This window comes from Suricata suricatta, chromosome 11 (genome assembly GCF_006229205.1).
Source record: "Suricata suricatta isolate VVHF042 chromosome 11, meerkat_22Aug2017_6uvM2_HiC, whole genome shotgun sequence".
NCBI lineage: Eukaryota > Metazoa > Chordata > Mammalia > Carnivora > Herpestidae > Suricata > Suricata suricatta.
In genome coordinates, this window is record NC_043710.1 from 56,825,399 (window position 1) to 56,846,582 (window position 21,184).

The window sequence follows — 21,184 nt, forward strand, 5'->3', positions numbered from 1 at the left end:
GGTTAATGTTAAGATTAGCCAGCAAATAGCTACAGTCAGTACTGAGATCTGCTCTGGTCATTTCCAGCCAGGCACCAAAATCTGTGATGTGTGAACACTGAAACTAACAGTTTCTACCTTCTTCAAAACTTCTCAATTCCACGCCCTGAGATAGAAAGGGAGGTGACAGTGGGCCTGGCCGAGCGCCTCATTTCTAGGAATCTTGTTCTCTTAACAAATGCAGCCCGGGAAGCACTAAGACGTCTCAGTCAGCCCAAGGTGCCTGATGTCATGGTGTCAATGGAGACTCTGCTGCTGGAAGGGTCAGCCCTGGAGAGGACTGGGGGAGGCCCTGCTTCCTCCACGGCGCACAGACTGAAGGGATTGGCCCGGCCCTGCTCGCCACCACTGTCCTTACACAGCAGGGGCTTGGCACCGGACCACAGCCCAGCAAAGGCACGGTGCCAGCGACGGTCAGGATTTCAAGGACGGGAGAAAGAAAGCATACGGAGCAATGCACACGTTACAAGGTTTGGAAATGTGATTTTTCCCGGTAGGTATTTTGGATTCCCTCGTGAGCACTGGGGGTCTTTATACAACTTTCTAATGCCTACAACACAACTCTAGAACAACTAAGGTGCCACTTGCCACCCCTGGGGGCCTTGGCCACAGACACGCGAAACACAATACGGTGAGAGCCACTTTTATTCATCAGTGAGGTTAAAAATGCCTGCTAACCACTTACTAGGGAGCTCTCCTAATCTTCAGCTAAGTCACAGAAATTTCCGCTATCCTGAAGCTCGGCATCATCTGTTCCTCTCTGAGGAACAGACCGCACAGTGTTCAGGAAGGGAGAGTGAACATCGCCATACTTGTCACTACATCTACTTCCCACCTTGTGTTTCTCAGAAGCAAAGAAGCCACGATCTAAATACACTACCCCTACACCCTGAACTTTCTTCCTCAGTCATCTGTAACCAGTTGCTCTGCAAAATTGCTAGCACTGGATAGCCTGAGGGTAAACAGAGGAGACTAATCTCCTCTCCAAGTTTTCATCTTCCTGCGATGTCTCGGACACACCTCAAACACCTAACCTTTTTACCCTGGCCTGGTTTGAGGCATCAGTGGCATATCTTTCACTTGGCATCCAATGGAAAGCCCACTGATAGGAAACTAAATGTAGTCACGCGTTTCCAACAGAAAATTCTATGAAAAGAATAATTACTTAAACTTAACAGACACAATTCATTTTATGGACGTTAAGGCCGAGGTGTTTTGCTTTTTAAATCATTTCACGAATGTCCGTCGCGGAAGCCCAAGTTGAGCCTCTAAAGCGCATGATAACCCTCTGAAGTTTGGAGAAGAACACATTCGCCTCAAGTTCAGAACTGATCATGGACACAGGCCTTGGGGGAGGACAAGAGGAGGACGCCATACAGGCCTTCCCGAGTGTGACCAGGAGACCTCCAGCCCCTCGGAACTGCCTCGCGTGCTAAGGCCTGCCGCCCCCTCACCGGCGAGCGGTCTCACGTGCTGTGGGAGGCACAAGCAGTGAGCAGCGCTTCCGGGGCTCCTGGTGTTCCGGTCCCCCCACCCCCCCGCAGCACGGACCCCCGTGCCGTGCTCAGCGATGCGGGGGCGGGGGGGCGGTCTAGATTTGGAGAGGAGGCAGCCACGAGGTCTTTGAAACGGCCTTCCTCCATAGAAAGAAACCAAACCAAAGAGCTCCTGGAACACTCAGGACCAAGGCAGATGAGAAGCCTCTAATCAATTTTGTGGCCTTTTTTGTTGGTTGGTTAAAAAAGAAAAAGAAAAAAAAAAGGAAAGAAGAATAAAAGGAAAGTGCAGTGAAATTTACTCTTTAGCCTCAGCCAGTTTATTGTTCATCTCTTTACTTTGCTCCTTGTCGTCAGGCTGGGCGGCACCGGCACCCTCTGTGCTCTTTTTCTTGGAAGCCCGGCCCGACCCCACCTGCTTGTCTTTGGCCTTCCGCAGGGGCTTATGGCTTGCTGAGGTCTTTTTTGGTTTGGAACTCTGAACGCTAGGTTTTTCCACCTGCTCGGAGAGACAGACAGACAGACCGCAAATACAGAAACACAAAAGGGGAGGGAGTGAGAGAGAAGTCAGAGAAGACACAATTAGCCACACAGTAACTGTGATGACAACACTGGACACTGAGGGGCACAGAGCGTAAGGTATTTTCAGGGACGGTGGATCATTTGGCTTCTCCTGCATGAACCGGCCGGTCAGTGGCTTTGGCCACATGCTCACTGGCCACACTGGCTCCCTGGCCTGGCGGCCGTCACCACCAAACCACCCTGGCGGTGGATGATTAGCTGCTTTCTGCTGCCACCTCTCCCTGAGGGAAGATTACACCTCGTCACGTCACTCTGTTCAGCTCAGGCAGGCCTATGATTTGCTTTCGTCAATGAAATGTGAGCAGAAGTGATGTGGGTCACCTTCGACAAGCTGGAGGGTCAGCCCGTGCTTCCCCGTGCTCCCTTCTCTGCAGCAAACGAGGCTCTCTGTCACCTGGGGCCCAGACTGCAGAGGTGGCAGGGAGCAGGGCTGTGGCCCAGCGTGGTGGACAGGTATTAATAAGAAGTCAAACTTTGCTGATAGAAGGCACAGGGATACTGGCATAAGCCAGCCTTTCCTCTGCTTCTATCTCCAGGACAGTGCAATCTCGTGGAGAGATGGCCGGATGGTCTCATCCCAGCGAGGCCCTCAGCACTGCCCCCCATCCACTCCTCCTCTCCTGCTGGCTCCCCAGACTGTTCTCCCAGAGCTGCCATCCCAGCCCACTCGCTCTCCCTGACCTCTCCTCTAGCTCTGACCCCTCAGCCCCAGGAGGCAACCTGGCTCTCTTTTTCCCAAGAACTCTGGGGCCGCTGTGTATGGTCCTTCAACATGCCCTCCACCTCTGAATTCACTATCCCCCAATCTGCCCTCCTTCCTGCCCTGGAGTCTTCTTTTGTGCAAAGCCAGCCCTCCGTCTTGGGCCCCATCTCGTCTATGGCTGATGGGCAGATGATGTCGGGCTCACAGGCTAGGTCATTTCCTCAGTGAGCTCCACGGAGCCTGTAGAGAACGTAAACAACCATCCTGTGTGCCTGGGACCGAGGGCTTTCAGGGGACCTGGAGCTTTCAGTGCTACAACTGGAGGGGTCCGGGCAAACTTGGTTGATCAGCGACTTTACCTATAAATCAGTCCTGGGCCAAATAGGAAACTCTTATTTCAGTGCAAGACTTTCCGACAAAAGCAGAGGACAGGATCTCACACTTTTCCTGCTATTATAGATAGGGGGACAGATATTTGCACGAGTCCATGTGGCTTGACAGCACAGAATCAGCTCTGGGATTTAGGATTCCTGCTTCCAGCTGCATCTCCAACGTGGCTCTCCCCCTCAGGGGTGTGCGCTGAATCCAAATAAGGCAAAGTTGTGTTATTATATGGAAATCCCTGAATCCACTGCAAGTTACTCAGAATTGTAACTCACTCGCAGACTGTTCATTATAGTAACAAATTACCCGGAACACATCTTGCAGCTGACATGACAGCTGTGCCTTGACAGACTAAGAACCAGTGGTGGATGGTGTTTGTGGAGGAAATGGATCACGAGGAGTACGGAAGCGTCCAGGGACTGGGGCGGGGGCGGGGCAGGGAGGAGGCTGGGAGAGACACCTGCGATGGCCAGCTCTTCAGGGGCAAAAGCAGTTAGTTTTAAGACAGGGGGTGGATGTAGGGCTCAGGTGAGATTTTCTGCCACTTTTTGGGAGGGGGGTGCTTCTCAAAATCAGACACTAGTTCCCTGAAAACCTGCTAGTCTTCAAGCTGTTTTATTTTAGGCACTGTTCCTTTTGAACATTCCCTTTGAACTCAGCAAAGGCTCCTGTTAAGAAGCCCCTTAGTGTCTGGGTGCTGCCGAGAAGAGGAAGGATTTTCCAGCAACCCCTGGAGGCTGGGCCAGGTCAGCCTTGCCCTCACGCTCTCTGCCATGAGCCCCTCCATTCTAGATTGTGCTGGGAGGTTCTCCACAAGGTCTCTCTCACCTTTGGTGGTTCCTTGAAAGGTTCACTGTAGAGGCTGCGTATTCTTCTGCGATCAATCACCTTATTATCGGCTGGTGTTGGCTTATTGGCCTCCCCTTTGAACTGGGCGCTGTAGCTGGTCTCATGAGCCATCTTGTCATCTGGGGGCTTATATTGGGGCTTGGCCTTTATTGGTTTCACAGGCTTGATGTCCGTCCATGCTCGGAATTCATTTCTGTGAATCAAAGAAAGTGTAAGTGACGTAAAACATTATCTGCTGGGAAGCAGTGCTCCTGGTCCGGGGCTGCAAACACAGCGAGCTCTCGATTAATGCTGGTGGTGCTGACGGAAGTGTGGCTGGTCCCTTTCCTCCTGGGTAAGGGCGGTGCGTTTTCCTCCCCGTCAAGTTAACGTGGGCTATGGGAATAGCCGTTGTAGGAAGAAGATTGGGCTCCCAGCTACCACTAACCCTGGGTAATCACAGATAGGCAGTCCTAATCTTTGGGCCCCATTTTGCAATACCTAAAATGAGGCTAAAAACACGCAGTTCATTCAGTCATGCATGGGCTTAACCTATATGGCTGAATGCCTGCTATGTGTGAGGTCAAGAACATGAAAATGAGATAGGGTGTTAGACGGTGGTGCCTGCTATGCTGTGGCCAAGGCCACATGCCAGTTCCCTTCCCTGTCTTGTCTTGTCATGATGGAGAGCCAGAAGCCTCAAGGATAATTCCTCCCCTTGGTAGCAGATGGCTCACTTCTTATACTGCCAGAAAGTTAACAATCCTCGTCACTGTAGATGAAAATACTGATGGAATGTCTAAATGCAGATCATAAATAAACAATGGACCAAACATACTTTGGGTGTCACTGTTAGGACTCATGTTGGGGTGTGCGTGTGCAGGAGAGTATTCATGTGCTCTGGTGTGAGTGGCTGTTGTCCCTGACCCTAGGATGACCACCATCCAAGTCAGTGTATTCAGTTTCTTATTTTTTTTGTGAGGACCTTGTGGACTCTAGTCAGTTGTTTCTGATCTGTTATAGGGCTGGAGACTAGCTGGGGGACAATGTCCAAAACATGTAGCTGCTGCTGGAGGCCACAGGGTCCCTCCTGTCTATTGGGTGCGTGACATTTGTTGGGTCTGTTCTCATCTGGGGCCATGAGAAGCTGTGCTGTGGGAAAGAAAGAGTTAGGGTGTGAAGATCTGTGGTTAGGCTCTTCTGGTGCCCTCCTTGCCCTCACTGATAATGCCCTGCTTCAGGGGCTCAGAGATGAGCAGCACAAACAGGAGGCCACAGGGGACAGCAGAAAGAGCTAAGACTACGATGAAGGCACACGGGTCCTAGCGCCGCCTCTAAAGAGCGGTTGAGCAGGCTTCTCCCCTCTCTGAGCCTTCCTCACTTGTCAAGAAAAGACTCAGACCAGACAATGTCCTTATGATGTCCTTCAAGCTCAGAGGCTCCCTGAGTCCATAAAGCAGGTTTGGTAACACTGAGCCACTTGCTGGTCATTGGACTGCTTGAGGGGAATTGGCTCATTTGTGAGCTGAGTTTCTTCAGAGACCCTCCCCCAACTTCAGACTCACCTTCCCACTGCAGCTTGGACCCCTACCTGGAGGCCCCACCAACCCAAACGCAACATCCCTAGAACCAAAGCATCTTGTCTCCCCTGCCAAACTGTCTTCTTATCAGTCAATTTCCTTCTCTCATTCATTCATTCATTCATTCATAAAACATTTACTGAGTGCCTAAGTTCTGTCTGGCAAGATGCTGAGCTCTGTGGAGCCCAAACTGAGTAAGAACAGGCTCTGGACTCAAGATGTGGGAGGCAGAGGGAGTGAGGTTACTCCAGGAGAATAAGAAAAGAGCCATGAAAGGGGGGAATGGTGAGCATGGCCTGTGCTGGCCGGGAGGGAGTCACGGATGTTGGTTCTGGAGTGGAGTCAGAGTTGGGGCAGGGAGCTAGCCAGGGTTCCAGGCAGAATGGGATACACAAAGGAGCTATGGAGACACGACCCTCTATGGGGGCCTGCAGGCAGTTCGGGTGGTTGGGGTGAAGCTTGTGGGGAAGGGCACAAGAGGCTGGACAGATCCTGAGATCCTACCAGCCATGCTGAGGGGATGGTCTGGATTGTAGCAAGGAATTGCCAAATGGCTCCAAGCCAAAGATGAATGTGGCCAGATCAGTTTGGGGAGAGAGAAGTTGGCAGCAGTGTGAATGGCAGACAGACAGGGAGAGGGGAGTCGGGAGGCCAGTCAGGAGACTGTGCAGTGAGCCAGGAGGAAAGCCGAGGCCTGAACCAGGACAGTGGCAGTGGTGACCGAGAGCAGCTCTGAGTCAAGAGGGAAACGGGCGGGACTTGAAAGTGACTGAACTGTGGGAAGCCAGGGTCAGAGAGGAACCTGGAGAGACTCCAGGAGTTTGGTTGGCGAGTGGCAGGTGCTGCCCACTGAGACGGAGAACATGAGAGGAGAAGGGGATGTGGAGGGTTGAGACCCTCCTGACTGTGTTAATGGCACCCATCTGCTCTGGCATCAAGGCCACTTTATCTCCTTTTCTGTCCTCTCCTCCTCCTTTTTACACCTCCATTGGTTCAACCAGTTACTCTGACCTGACTTCTGAGCCATCTGGCTCTCCACACAGGCCTAGAGCTGGCCTGGGTCACAGCGGGGAGTGTGGCCACCAGGACCTGCTAAGGCTCCAGGCCGTGTCTCCTTCTCAGCTTTCAGGACTCAAGAACTATCGAAGCCCTGTATACATGGCTCACAAGTAACAACCTGGTTCCCAAATATATGACGGCAGAACCCAGAGTTCTCCACTCCTGCCCCTGCCTGCTTCCAGAATTAGGACTGAGATAGGGAGATGCTGGCCCTAAAAACCATTTCCGGATCATTTCTCCCAGGCCAGCCTCTGCAGCTTTCTGTATCTGCAGTAGCCCCTGTGGGCTGGCAAGTGTCTCACTGTGAGCATTAGTCATGGGCTATGTCCCCATGGGAACAGTTTGGTAACCCCTGACCTTAAACAAATCTTCACATGACACCATGTTGGTGAGTCCTATCCGAAGTTCACTGCGATTATAATTAGGTTGAAACCCACCTTCTGTTTCATAGAACTTTCTTTGAAGTCTCCACAAAATCTTCCCTGGCCATGTGGAATAACTAATCATATGCCATAAAAATAGAATTAGCTACTATTCATTAGTCACCTTTTATAAGCTGAAGGGTGGTTTTAATTTGGTATTTTCAGTATAATCCTTAACAACTTTGAGAGGAGGTAGTATTAGATCTTTTTTTTTTTTTTTTTTTTACAAAAGAAGGTAACCAAGGCTCAGAGAGGTTAGGTGGCTTGTATAAGAACAAACAGCTGGCAGGTAAGCAGGGTTGAAATATGAGCCCATGTCGTGAGGCTCCACAGCCCACATCCTTCCCACAGCACGTGCTCTGCTCGTGCGGGCTCAGGCCCGCTATCTGCAGGGCCATGGGGGGTTTATGTGACTCAGATGGACTAGATGACGCCTGAGCTCCTCCAGCCCTGAGACGCTCCTCCCAGACACAAGGGGCCACACTTTCAGGTCAGTCATGTCCAGAGTCTTTTGTCACAAGTTCATGGTCCCCTGTATCCATGAACTCCCGTTTGTACAGCTAGATTTCAGCTTGATCATTCATTCATTCATTCATTTGGCATTTAACAAACACCAGCCACGGGCATGGCATGTGGCTCATAGGGAGGAGTAAGCCCTGGTTGAGGCGGCTACGGTTTAGTAGGTCAGGATCTGTCTGTGTATGACCCGTAGCAAATGGCACAGAGGGAAAGAGGGGAAAGGATGCTTAATTGTGAGGGGGCACTAAAGGATGTAGACAGAGAAGTGGACAAAAGGAACTCAGGCAACAGTCTGAGTCTGTGTGGCAGGTTCAGAGAGCAGGTGCGCTGCTCCGGGTGTGAGGACTGAGGTTCTCAGAAGGATGTCAAGGTGACCTGGCTGGGTAGGAGCTGGGGCCAGGCTTCCAGAGCCTGGAATGCCATGTTTAGTCACTTAAGCGAGGCCTGGGGAGCTGCTGAGCATTTCTGAGCGAGGCAGCACTATTGCTCCATTGATGATGTCCCCCTCTCAGACTGCCCCAGTTTTTTTTTTTTAAGTTTTTTTATTTATTTTTGAGAGACAGAGAGAGACAGCGTGAGTAAGGGAGGGCCAGAGAGAGAGAGGGAGACACAGAATCCGAAGCAGGCTCCAGGCTCTGAGCTAGCTGTTAGCACAGAGCCCGATGCGGGGCTTGAAACCATGAACCGTGAGATCATGACCTGAGCCGAAGCCGGATGCTTAACCGACTGAGCCACCCAGGCGCCCCTGCCCCAGTTTTAATTATTCTTCAAGGCCCAACTCCAGGCTCTCCTCTTCCAGGACCCCCTCCTGGATTTCTCAGCCCAAAATTTCCTCTCTCTCAGCTCCTGAGCACTTTACTACATCGTTCAACTTTGTGATTACCTATGCAGTTTCATGTTATTTTAATGATTTCATGAGTTCATTTTATCTTTCTTTAGGGATAAGATACTTAACAGAAAATTCTTGATGGAGCCCTACCCTTGAGTCCAGCCTCATTTGCATGGCTGCAAAGGGATATCCTTCAACTTATCCTGGGTCTAACTGCAGGGTAGGGGCAGAGCTGGGTGAGGACTCCACCTGTCTCCCCCTGCCCCGCCAGGACCCTTCTCTCATTCGGGCTCTCACTCAGAGCCGCGTTCCATATCTTTCTCACATCCTTCACAGGATTTAAGGATTTGGCATTGAGTGACTATTTAATGGAAGTGACTATTATTTGATTTCACTTCTGGTCAGCTTATGGCTCCTCTCCTGAACCCTTCCCACCCTGTCCAGACGGGGCAGGTGCTTGCTCCTGGGAGGCGTAGAAATGTCCTGCCTGCATTCATGTTCCAGTGCCCATGCTGAAAGGAGTACGTGCTCACAAGCACCTGACCTGGGTGGAGTCTCTCTTCACCAGGGACAGGCCTGCGTTTATCTGTGTTTCCCTGGTGCCCCGCACAGCTCAGAGCGATACCCTTGGGCCGTATTTGGAGAACTGCTAAAGCCCACATGCCACATCCTTAAGTCCTTGTAGGGAAGAGTTGCCTTTGCTAAAGCAAGCATTTGGTGCCTTCTAAGCTTTGATAAAATCCATCCTCTGTAGATTGACAGGAGGCAGCCCAGAGCCCCTGGTGAATGAAGCCGCTACGATGGTAAAGGGCTGGGGGAAGGAAGGAGCACCTGGGAATCAGGGGGCAGGAAAGGAGAGAAAAAGTTTGCTAACACTTGCCCGACACCTACTTCCTTTAGTTTGAGCCCTCTGTGGATCCAACCTCCTTTTACCCTTTTAACATCCCTAGAAGTCACTGTTATTAGCCCCATGTTATGTATGAGGACTCTGAGCACAGACAGGTGAAGAGACCTGCCAAGACAGTAAGCAGTTACTGAACCGTGAGTCTGATTCAGAGTCCTGCCCTTTTCACCATCCCACACTTCAAGCCTATGGCAGCTTTGGCTTTAAGCAGTGATCACAAGACAGCAGTTCCCTTCAGCCAGTCTGGATGCCCCAGGGCGAGGCTCTGACCCACTGTCCCTGGCATCCCAGAGATGCTCCTCATGCCATGGCTCCTCCTGTATCATGTGTGGGGAAGTCGTGGGGACAGGATTTCCAGCTGCATTGCCAAGGGCCCACTGTCCCCTCCCCAGCAGATCATCTGAGGCTTGATGCATGATTTCTCCCCTGCACAGTCCCTGCAGGGGCAGAGAAGCATTCGGGACCATAATGTCCATCCCTCTGTGGGTGGGTGAGCTACACGGACAAGGAGGCCCAATCAGTATGTTCAAGTCTGGGTTTACAGGACCCTGCTGATGGCTCCTGTGTGCGGGAAAAATCTATGGAGAGATGCCTGGGCCAGCCCCCACCCCTCCACCAAGGAATGGCAGAGGCAGGCCCAAGGTGAGCCACCTCATGGAGACTTGGTGGACAGGATGTTCCTAGGCTGTTCCTGCAGGACCTTTAAACAGGTGAGCGCCTGCGTTCAGAGCAGCTGGTAAAGGAGCTTGCTGACCAGGCAAAGGTTTTAAAGGAGTTAACAAATATCCTACCGTCCCCACCTCCTGTCCGGTCCCCCCGCACCATCTCACTTCAGTCCTTGGTGCCTCCTCTCTCTGGACCACGGCCCATGGCATCAGGATCACATCTTGAGAGTCTTGGTCCCCTCCCCACTCCAATTCATCCAGCACATGCCGTGGGAGAGATCTTCCTCTAGCTCGGCCGTAAGCACGCTACTCCCCGACTAAAACACATCAGATCCCAGTTGCTACAGGACCAACGACAGTTCCATCTAAGGCCCCTCCTACTAGTTTCCTCATGCTGTGATTCCTCAGGATGACACGCATGGCCTGTGATTTGGCCCCACATTAGCTTTCTAGCCTTACTCCTTCATCTTTGTCAGTCATTCACATCATCATTTAGCGAGAATTTTCTGGGCACCAGGCGCTGTGCAAAGCTCTTTAAACACGTGACTAGATGTAACCCTCACAGCAGCCCCGTGCTGCAGGTACTATCACTGATTTTGCCACTAAGAACAGCATGCTGCCCTTCCCCAAACACATACTGCTCCTTCCCATGAAGTTTCGCCGGTGCTGTTCCTGTCCCCAGCATGCTTTTCCCTCCATGCCTCCATCTACTGAAATACTATGTGACCGTCCCTGCCAGGCTCGGGGGCTCTCCCTGCTAGGGGTCTTCACCTGCCCCACCACGGATTCGAGCTTGTTTTCTGACCTTCGTCCTTCTGTAGGACTCACTGCGCTCTTAGAGTAGGTCACCTGAGTAGATGGCTTTCTTCCCTCCCAGACTGTGCAGGTGTTAAGGATCAGGACTGCCCTTTTGCACCTGTAATGCTCACTGGGCCCGGGCCAGGGATTCGAAATGCAGCCTCCACCTCACTCGCCCATGTGAAGAGCTAAACAGGAAGTACCCAGGTCAGGAAGAGGGCACAGAGTTGCTACACAGGCATCTCATGGCATCTGGCATCCGTATCACTTCTGGCCATATGTCCACAAATTCCCGGACACTCTTCCCTCAGGGGGTCCTTAATTCCCCTTCTCTTGAATGTGATTGGACTTAGTGACGAACTCCCAACACACAGAATACAGTGGAAATGTTGGTAGGTAACCTGTGAGACCGTTGCGGGCATTGCGGTCCCTGGCTTGCTTTCTTGTGGAACATTCACACCGAGCACAGAAAGCTTCCATGACCTGGGGATGCCCCAACAACCCTCCTGGAGAGGCCTGTGTGGCTGGGAACTGAGACCTCCTGCTAAAGCCATGCAAGTGAGCCACCTTGGAAGCAGATCCCTCCGCCTCAGGCAAGGATGACGTCGGATGACAGAGGGAGACCATGGTTAAGCCGTTCCTGGATTTCTGACCCTCAGAAGCTGTAGGAGATAAACACTTGTTGGCCTGAGGTGTTAAGTTTTGGAGTAATTTGTTACATAGCAATAGATTCTAATACTGACCCCAAGCAGAAATTACGCCTCTCACCAACAGGGGTTTAAAACATCCACACTTAAGGGGCGCCTGGGTGGCTCAGTTGGTTAAGCGTCCGACTTTGGCTCAGGTCATGGTCTCACAGTTTATGGGTTTGAGCCCCGCATCGGGCTCTGTGCTGACAGCTAGCTCAGAGCCTGGAGCCTGTCTTCAGATTCTGTGTCTCCCTCTCTCTCTCTGACCCTCCCCTGTTCATGCTGTCTCTCTCTCTCTCTCTCTCTCTAAAATAAATAAAAACAGTAAAAAAAAAAAATTAAAAAAAAAACACCCACGCTCAGGTGACTCAGTCAGTTAAGCCTCCAGTTTCAGCTTGGGTCATGATCTCGTGGTCCATGAGTTCGAGCCCCGCATCCGTCTCTGTGCTGCCAGCTCAGAGCCTGCAGCTGCCTTCAGATTCTGAGTCTCCTTCCCTCTCTGCCCTTCTCTGCTCATGCTCTGTCTCTCAAAAATAAATAAACGTTAAAAAAATGTATTTTTTAAACACCCACGCTTCATTTCAGCAAGGCAGAAGGCACTGGTGAGGGGAGCACAGGAAGTTCAAGCTCCCCGCAGAGCTGTGGTTCCCAGTGAACAAACGGTCATGCGCTGGTTGTAAGAAACTAAGAGGGACCACACGGCTGCCTTCAGGAGAAGGTAGCAAGGCCTCCACGCACTGGGGCTGTTAAAGCTGCACCTGCCTCGGGCCAGAAGGGAAAACAGAGGCCCTCAGGAGAAAGTGATGTTTCAGAGCAGGCAGCACATGCAGGGCTCAGGGAGGTCTGGCAGAGAGGTTAACTAGGTGGTAAGCAGCATGGAGACCAGGTCAGAACAGAGAAGGTGGTTCGCTGGCAAGGGCACAGGCTCTGGAATAAGATAACCCAGGGCATGATCCTGGCTCTAACCCTTGGGCCAGGCTCTCACATACTCTGAACTGCAGGGTGGATGGCTCAATGAGAATGGGAGAGGCCCTGCCCATTGGCGTCAGAACTACAAAGCCCATGGTGGAAAACTGCAATACGTGTATTTGGTTTTCATTACAGAGTTGTTTGTTCAAGAAGAATTATTTGGTATCTTCCACCTGCCAGGCACAGAGCTAGCAGCGCAGAGTGAACAGGCAGAGGCAGCAAGTGTCTCTCCTGAACGGGTGGTCAGGTGGGGAGACAGAAACAACCACATGGTCAAACGTCTGTCCCCATTGTTGTGTTTCTGAGCACTGCGGTCAGTATTCTGGTCCTAGGAGGGGACATGGTTTGGGCAGCAGCTTCCAATGCCAGTTTATTTCTGAATGCATTTCACATTAGACTTGAACAAAGTTGCATTCAGTGAATGCCTGATTAATTAGATCTCCAATACTTCTGCTGGACACAGATGTTCGCTTCTTAAGGACTTGTCCCACGTATGCACATTTTCTTGCCGTGATTCAAGCGGAGATACTGAAAGAGCAATTATAGGGGGGAAGACTGAAGACAGGCAAGGAGCCAGGTGATTGATGAAGCCAGGCCCCAGGAGAGGGAGGAGGGCGGGCATCAGGAGAATGGAAAGAGGGTTTGGCCTTGGAGACAAAGTGTTGCCAAAGAAGAGAATAGGGGCTGCGCTTTCATTTCTGATTTGAAAAAGCTGCCATTTATAAGAAACGATGAAATAAAATTGTACAAGGAATAATTCGACTGCTGGGGAGAATATCTACATGTGTTAATTGGTACAAATCACTTCTCTACAAAAGTAGGGATTTAGAATAATGGATTATTGCCAGCTATGTTCGAATAGAAATTCATGTCTGGCCCAGAAGGCCCAGATTTATTATGTATCTGGGTTCTTGGGAAATAAAATTCTCTCCCCATCCTCTTGACAACAAAATTTTCAACAACATTCTTTGACTGCTTTACCAAGGAAGAAAACCATGCTTTTAAGCCTTAATGGTCTAAAACCTTCCTACAGATTCTCATAGGTAATTTACGTTGTCATGGAAACATATGAAGTCTCTGTTCAAAAATCGTGCCTACATTTGTTATATTGAAATGTTCTCAAAGAAGGGGAGCAGGCTCTTTCATGAAATCTGATGGAGACAAAGAACGCTGTTGGCTGCCAAGCTATTGTCAGGAGCTGGTTCAAGGAAGTAGGATCTGTAGATTAAAAAGAAAAGAACACCTGAGCCTAGAGGGTTGCAGGGGGCCTAGAGTAGCTTCTTTCTCTTTTTAGAGGAAAATGGAAGATAGTTTCTTCCTGGCAGAAATGACCGGGTCAAGAGAGGAGCTTTGTGATCTATGCCTGTGTATACACTTGCCTGTATCTTTCAGCTCCTTTTGTGTGAAAAGGAGAAAAGGGAATCTTACAGAGAATGTCAATGTTCTAATCAACTAAGACCTCACTTCTTATCCATGAATATCCAGTAAACACATGCACACTGTAGAGAATGATCTTCTAAAATAAGGAAAGCATGCACTTAAATGCAAATAGACGTCTGGATGCAAAGAAGTTTTTTTTTTTTTAATGTTTTATTTATTTTTGAGACAGAGAGAGACAGAGCATGAGAGGGGGAGGGGCAGAGAGAGAAGGAGACAGAACCAGAAGCAGGCTCCAGGCTCTGAGCTAGCTGTCAGCACAGAGCCCGATGCAGGGCTCAAACCCATGAACGTGAGATCTGTCCTGAGCCGAAGCCGGAGGCTTAACCGACTGAGCCACCCAGCTGCTCCGCAAAGAAAAGTTTAAAGCTAGCTTAATGTGAATAGAGAATGCATGGAAAATAATCCACACTTTCCGTTACATGGAAAGATCTGACATGGGTAGCCGTTGGCAATGTTGAGACAGGGCTTGGAGTCCCTCATTAGGCAAATGGAGATTTGGCAGGTAACTGCCGAGTCCTGTCATAGGCTGCGTGTAGCTCACAGCCCTGTGCACCTGGGAGATAGTGTCTTACACAAACAAAACCCGTGTGTATAACATGTATAGAATTATGAGGAGAGATAACTAAAAATAAAAACTGCTCAATTAGGAGTCAGTGTGTTTCTACACAAATTAATTTACAATCCCATATTTACTAGGCACTCTGCTAGGAACTTCATGGAAGGAAAAGGGTACAAAATAAGAAAGCTACAGTTGGCAGGTGAGGATGAGAGGGAGGGAGTGTGGTAGTTAAAGTAAGTACACATTCAAATACACCCCAGCTAGAAAAAAAAGGAGAGCTAGATGAGAGCTTATAGGAAAACCACAACGACTCCCTCCTCACTCTGCCCCACCCCCCTCTTGCCCATTATTATCTGGGTTTTTGTCGTAGGAATACTGGGGTGGTTGTGCCATGAGACCACAGAGCTATCCGTTGAGGTTGAAAAGGGAAGGCTGCAATCCTCTGGTTAGTTGGGTCCCTAAAGATCTGTGTCCATTAAGTGCAGAGAGATAGTTCCTTAGACAGGAAATGGAAACACTGAGAGTGTGTTGTGAAAGGTGGCAGAGAGCACGGCCTCCATTTTGTGGGAAGACCTAGAATTCCAGGAGTACGCTCCCATCAGATGAGCTCCACGTAGTGCCAGGGACAATGTATGATACAGTTACTGAAGTGTTCAATAAATTTAAGTTTCCTTGTTCTTTGTTTGGTGCTTAGGAAGTACTTAGTAAATATCTTTTTAACAAATAAAGCTGGTGCTGAGGAAAACATCATTTTATGACTTATGGAGATACATGCTAATTTACTCTTTAAAATGCAGCTCAGTTATAAGGGAATACTAGGAACAACTTCATGCCAATATATTTGACAATAAAGATGCAATGGACAAATTCTTGGAAAGATGCAAATTATAAAACTGACTAAAAAAGAAGTAGGAAAAAAATGAATAAATATGTATCAAGTAAAGAAATTGACTTAGTAGTTTAAAATCTTTCCACAAAGAAAATCTAGTCCCAGATGGTTTCACTGGTAAATTATATCCAACATTAAGGAAAAAAATAAATACCAATCCTACCAATCTCTTTGAAAAAAGATAAGAAAAGAGAACACTTCCCAACTTATTTTAAGATGGGTATTTTTCTGATACCAAGGCACTCGAAGACTTTACAAGAAAACTATAAGGCAACATTCCTTATGAATACAAATATTGACACCCTTAAGAAAAAGTCAGTAAATCAAATTCAGCAAAGTAGAAAAATGTTTAAACTCCATGAATGAGTGATGGGTGCCTGATGACTCACTCAGTTAAGCATCTGACTTGATCTCAGCTCAGGTCATGATCTCATGGTTCATGGGATTGAGGCTGTCAGCATGGAGCCTGCTTGGGAAACTCTCTCCCTCTCTCTCTCGCGCTCTCTCTCTCTCTCTCTCTCTCTCTCTCTCTCTCTCCCCCCCCCTCTCTCGCTTCCCTTCCCCCACTGCATTCTCTCTTTCTCTCTCAAAATAAATAAATTTTTTTTATGTCTTTTATTTATTTTTGAGGGACAGAGAGAGACAGCGCGAGCAGGGGAGGGTCAGAGAGAGAGGGAGAAACAGAATCTGAAGCAAGCTCCAGGCTCTGAGCTAGCTGTCAGCATAGAGCCCGACGTAGGGCTCGAACCCACAACCGTGAGATCATGACCTGAGCTGAAGCCGGCCACTCAACCGACTGAGCCACCCAGAGGCCCCTCAAAATAAACAAACAAACAAACAAACAAACATTACAAAAAAACTCCATGAATAAGTAAGGTTTATCTCCAGAATGCAAGGTTGGTTTAACACCCCAAAATCAGTTAATGTAATATACCATTTTCAGAGAATAAAGGACAGAAACCACATGATTACCTTAATAGACATAGAAAAAACATTTGATAAAATCTAACACTTTTTCATGATTTAAAAAAAAAAGCTCAGCAAAGTAGGAAAAGAAGGAAACTTCCTCAACCTAATAGATAGCATCTACAAAAACTCTATAACTAACATCACACTCAATAGTGAAAGACTGAATTCTTTCCTCCAAAGATCAGGAACAAGGCAAGGATGTCCACTCTTGTCACTTCTATTCAACATTGTACATAGCCACTACTTAATAAAGCAAGAAGAAAGAAGTAAATATGTCATTGTTTATATATAATAAGAACTTGGATTTAGAAAATCCTTAAGAATCTACAAAAAGTACTAGAATAAATGAGTGAGTTTAGCAAGGTTGCTGGATACTCAGTCAATATACAAAAATTAGTTGTTTTTCTTTAGACTAGTAACAGACATTGGAAATATTTTAAAAAATCAAAATCCATTCACAATAGCATCAGAAAGGATAAAATACTTACGAACAAGTTCAACAAAAGAAGTGCAATGCCTGTAACTGAAAACTACATAACATTGCTAATACCATGTCCATAAATTGGAAGATTCAATATTGTTAAGATAGTAATTCTATAAATAGGTCTATAAATTCAAAAAAGTCCTTACCAAAATCACAACCGAACTTCTTATAGACAATGACAAGCTAATCTTAAAATTAATATGGAAATACAAAAGATCAAGAATTGCCAATACAATTTTGAGAAGGAGAAACAAAGTCTGAGGATTTACACTACCTGATTTCAAAAGTTATTATAAAGCTACAGTAAATAATATGTTACTGCATACAGACATATAGATCTAAGAACAAAACAGATAATTCCCATTTTTGCATATAGTAGTGTATTTGAAACTGGCTTAATATTGTTTCACAGAGCTAACTGTTAAATTTTTAGTAATTTGGTGAACTTATTATTAAACTACTGGTAGCTTGAAATCAGCCAGGGGAAAAGAGTCATATCAGGAAATTGACCAACACTATCAACCAGGCTCCTCCTTTTTCTCCAGAATGCTAGTTAAACATTTGCCATCATACCACTGCTCACATATGTGATTTATTTTTGAAAAATATGCTAAGGTAATTCAATAGGGAAAATGATAATCTTTCCAACAAATGTCCTAAGAGAACTGGATATCCATGTGAAAAGAAAATGAATCTCAATCATTATCTTACACCATACACAAAAAATTAATTAGAAATGAACTACAGACTTACATGTAACCCTAAAACCATGCAACTTCTAAGAGAAGAAATAGAAGAAAATCTTTGTGGCCTTGGAGTAAGCAAAGATTTCTTAGATATGATACAGAACCATAAAGCAATCAAAGAAAAAAAAATAAGATTAAATTAATCAAAATTAAACTTTTTACTCTTCAAAAGATACCAGTAAGACAAGGTAAAACAAGCCATAGTCTGAGAGAAAATATTTTCAAAACATATGTCTGATATAGTGTTTGTATTCAGAATATACAAAGATGTCTTAAAACTCAATGATAAACAATCCAATTTTAAAATGGGGAAAATGTTAATAGACACTTTACTAAAGAAGATATATAATGGCAAATAAACACATGAAAAGATTGTCAACACCACTAGTCATTAGGGAAATACAAATTAAAATCCCACTAAGATACCACCATGTACTGATGAAAATGGCTAAAACAGAGCATGCTGACAACGCTAAACGTTGGCAAAAGTGTGGAGCAATCGATGTCTCATACGTTGCTGATGGGAATGTAAAGAGAAATGAAGCGAAAGAGAAATACCAAAGAGAAATGAAAGTATACATCTACAAACAACTTATACATCAATGTTGGTAACAGCATTATTCATGGGAGCCAGAAAGCTGGAAATAACCCAGATGTTCATGAACTAATGAGTGAATAAAGCAAATGGGTAAATCCACACAATGGATTTGCTCAGCAGTAAAAAAAGAATGAACCAAATTGGATGAATCTCCAAAACATCAGGCTCAATCAAAGAAGCCAGAGAGAAAACACTATGCATTACATGATTCTATTTTCACAGAAGTTCTAGAAGAGGCGCACTGTAGAAGCAGGAAGATCCGTGGCTGCCTAGGCCTCAGATAGGAGGGTGGGCTGATCGTAAATGAACAGGAGGGATGGAGCATTCTAAAACAGTCTTTCAAGGACGCTTGCACCACTATATTCATGTGCTAGATCTCATCAAATTGTGCACTTAAAAGGGGTGAATTGTAGGTTATGTAAATTATATCTCAATAAAGCTATTACTAATCCAGTTGGAACATCTTCTTCCCTCACATCCTTCCCCTTGCAGGGAGGTGATCCCTTCCTGCTTTGTTGTCCTTGGGACTTCCCTGTGCCAGCTTCCTTGTCTGGCTTCTCACATTGTCCTCCTGGTTATTTGTTTCCAAGCCCATCTTTGAGAACACGGAGGGCAGAGGTGGCTTCGGAGCCATCTCCGTGTCCCTGGAGCCTGGTCTGGAGGCTCGAACAGTTCAGCAGGCACTCAGTCCATGTTGCTGAACAAGAAGACCTGAGTTTACTCTCCTACTTGTAAAAGTAACACACGGCAAGGGCACCTGGGTGGCTCAGTCAGTTGAGCGTCTGACTTTGGCTTAGGTCATGATCTCAGAGTTTGTAAGTTTGAGCCCCATGTAGGGCTCTGTGCTGACAGCTTGAGCCTGGAGTCTGCTTCTGCTTCTGCGTCTCCTTCTCTCTCTCTGCTCCTCTCCCACTTGTAATCTGTCTGTCTCTCTCAAAAATAAATAAATGTAAAAAAATAAATAAATAAAGTAACATGAGGGAATCACAGTTGGTTTTCCATTTTTCTTTCTCCTATTAATTTTTAGAATTCTCTACAACTCTTATAGATAAAAATAAAAGATATTAATTCTTTGTAACCCTGTTTCCCAGTTTATCTTTTGTTTTATATATATGGATAAATAAGGATATTAAACTTATCTATATCTGTATATCAGTACCTGAGATAGGGAGATGGAGAGCTACACCCACAGAGACATCCATATCTATATTCTATATGTAACCATGTATAAGCTTTACATTTGAACATGGCCTTGTCTATCAACCTTTTCCTTATGGGATTAAGCTTTCAAACTTCCTTTATGCCACAATCATGTAAGTAAGTATCTGTAATTCCATTTGGAATGTTTGTTTCTTGCATTGAAATCTTCAAGCCACTGGGTATACATTACTATTTTTGTGTAGGCTGCTCCAGGGGGAAAGGCAGGATGTCCCCATGGCTGACAAGGTGGGGAACATATAGCTCGACTCAACCCAGCAGGACACCGCTGTGTCTCCAGGGCCCCGCGGAGTATCTGGTCTGTCACAAGTGCTCCGTGCATATTTGCTGAATATGTGAATTGATGAGGGAAGCCTTAAAACTGCTATCCTTTGATCTAGGAAGGGATACGCTTTCCATTCCTAGAAACTTATCATAAAGAAATAACTGGAAAATAAAGCATTCTTTTCATGCGTTACAAACTTGATAATCATCATGTGCAAAGGCTGCAAATGACCCCTTTGTTTGGAAACATGAATCCATGTTGGGTGTGCCAGTGCTGGAGCTTGACCGAATCTCAGAGATTGGTAAGTAATAGTGAGCATAAAAATATGAAGTAGGTAATTCCCATGACGCCATTTTTGGTGCATTTAATGTCACGTTTGTTTCTTGTTGCTAATGATTCATTGGCAGTGATGCTCATTAAATTCTTTTGGCTGCACGTGCTCCCTCTCATCTGAGGTAATGCGAGCCGTGGGGGCCCAGCAGGGGAAGTGCCACCAGCAGTGCAAGGGTGGGATCAGGGACTCCATTTACATTACAGGCACCACTAACCTTTCGTGGCTTCAAGGCCTCTATTTCTTTCTGCGATGCACTTCTGTTTCCAGCAAGGCTTTCAGCAACCTGCCACCTCTAAAGAAGTAGTGGACACACTCGGAGGCATCAGAGTCAGAGAAAATGTGAGACTATTTTTCAGGCCATGAAATCCAAAGGGTGGGTCAAAAATGGGACCCAGGATATCTTCATGAAACTGCAGTGTCAAACTCAGTTCTGTCAGTCACTTGCCTGGACCAGCAACCAGGGTCACTGTGCTATGGTGTGGAGAGGCCAGCTGCTAAAGGGCAACGGGAGAGCCAGGGCCAGTGGTGCTGACTTCCTTTTTCCTCTCTCTGTCAGAGGTGGGAGGCACCCACACATACTCATGCTTTAACCTTCAGGATGGCCTGGAAGGCTGAAGTCTCCTGAGTCCCCAGTAAGAGTTTACTTGGGGTGCCTCTGTCAGTCAGCACCAGGTTTGAACAAGGTCCGTTCAACTCCACATGTCAAGCTCCATAAGCTGCCCCGTGAAAGCCTGAAACACTTTCCTTAGTCTGTGTCTTTGCACCGGTCTGTCCTTACCCTGAGTTTTCTCTTCCCCTTTCCTGCTGGGGAAACTGCTACTTCAAGATGCACCTCAACTACAGGCAAAGATGGCAGTAGAGAAAAAAGGTTAAAGGCACAAACCAGCATAATTTATGGGGCCGTCGGGAAAAGGTCCGGGTCCCTAAGAAATGCAAGCACCCATAGTACATTAGGTAGCTGACTCGCCTGGCGCGTGTCCCCACTGGTTAGCAAACCTACTAACACAGTGCCTTTCACACAGCAGGTGCCCAACCAACATTTTATTTTATTTTTTATATTTTTTAATGTGTATTTATTTTTGAGAGAGAAAGCACGAACAGGAGAGGGGCTGAGAGAGGGAGACATGGAATTGGAAGTAGGCTCCAGGCTCTGAGTTGTCAGCATGGTGATCAATGCGGGGTTCAAACCCACCAACTGTGAGATCACGACCTGAGC

General features: G+C 47.1%; 1 protein-coding gene across 1 annotated transcript in view; it reads right to left on the reverse strand.

Moving 5' to 3' along the window:
- The window catches only part of MAP6 (microtubule associated protein 6), a 75,048-nt gene that overhangs the window by 15,720 nt on the left and 38,144 nt on the right, over positions 1-21,184 (reverse strand). The window contains 2 exon segments of the mRNA XM_029957638.1: positions 1,838-2,034; positions 4,033-4,246. Coding sequence (XP_029813498.1) covers positions 1,838-2,034; positions 4,033-4,246 — 411 coding nt within the window.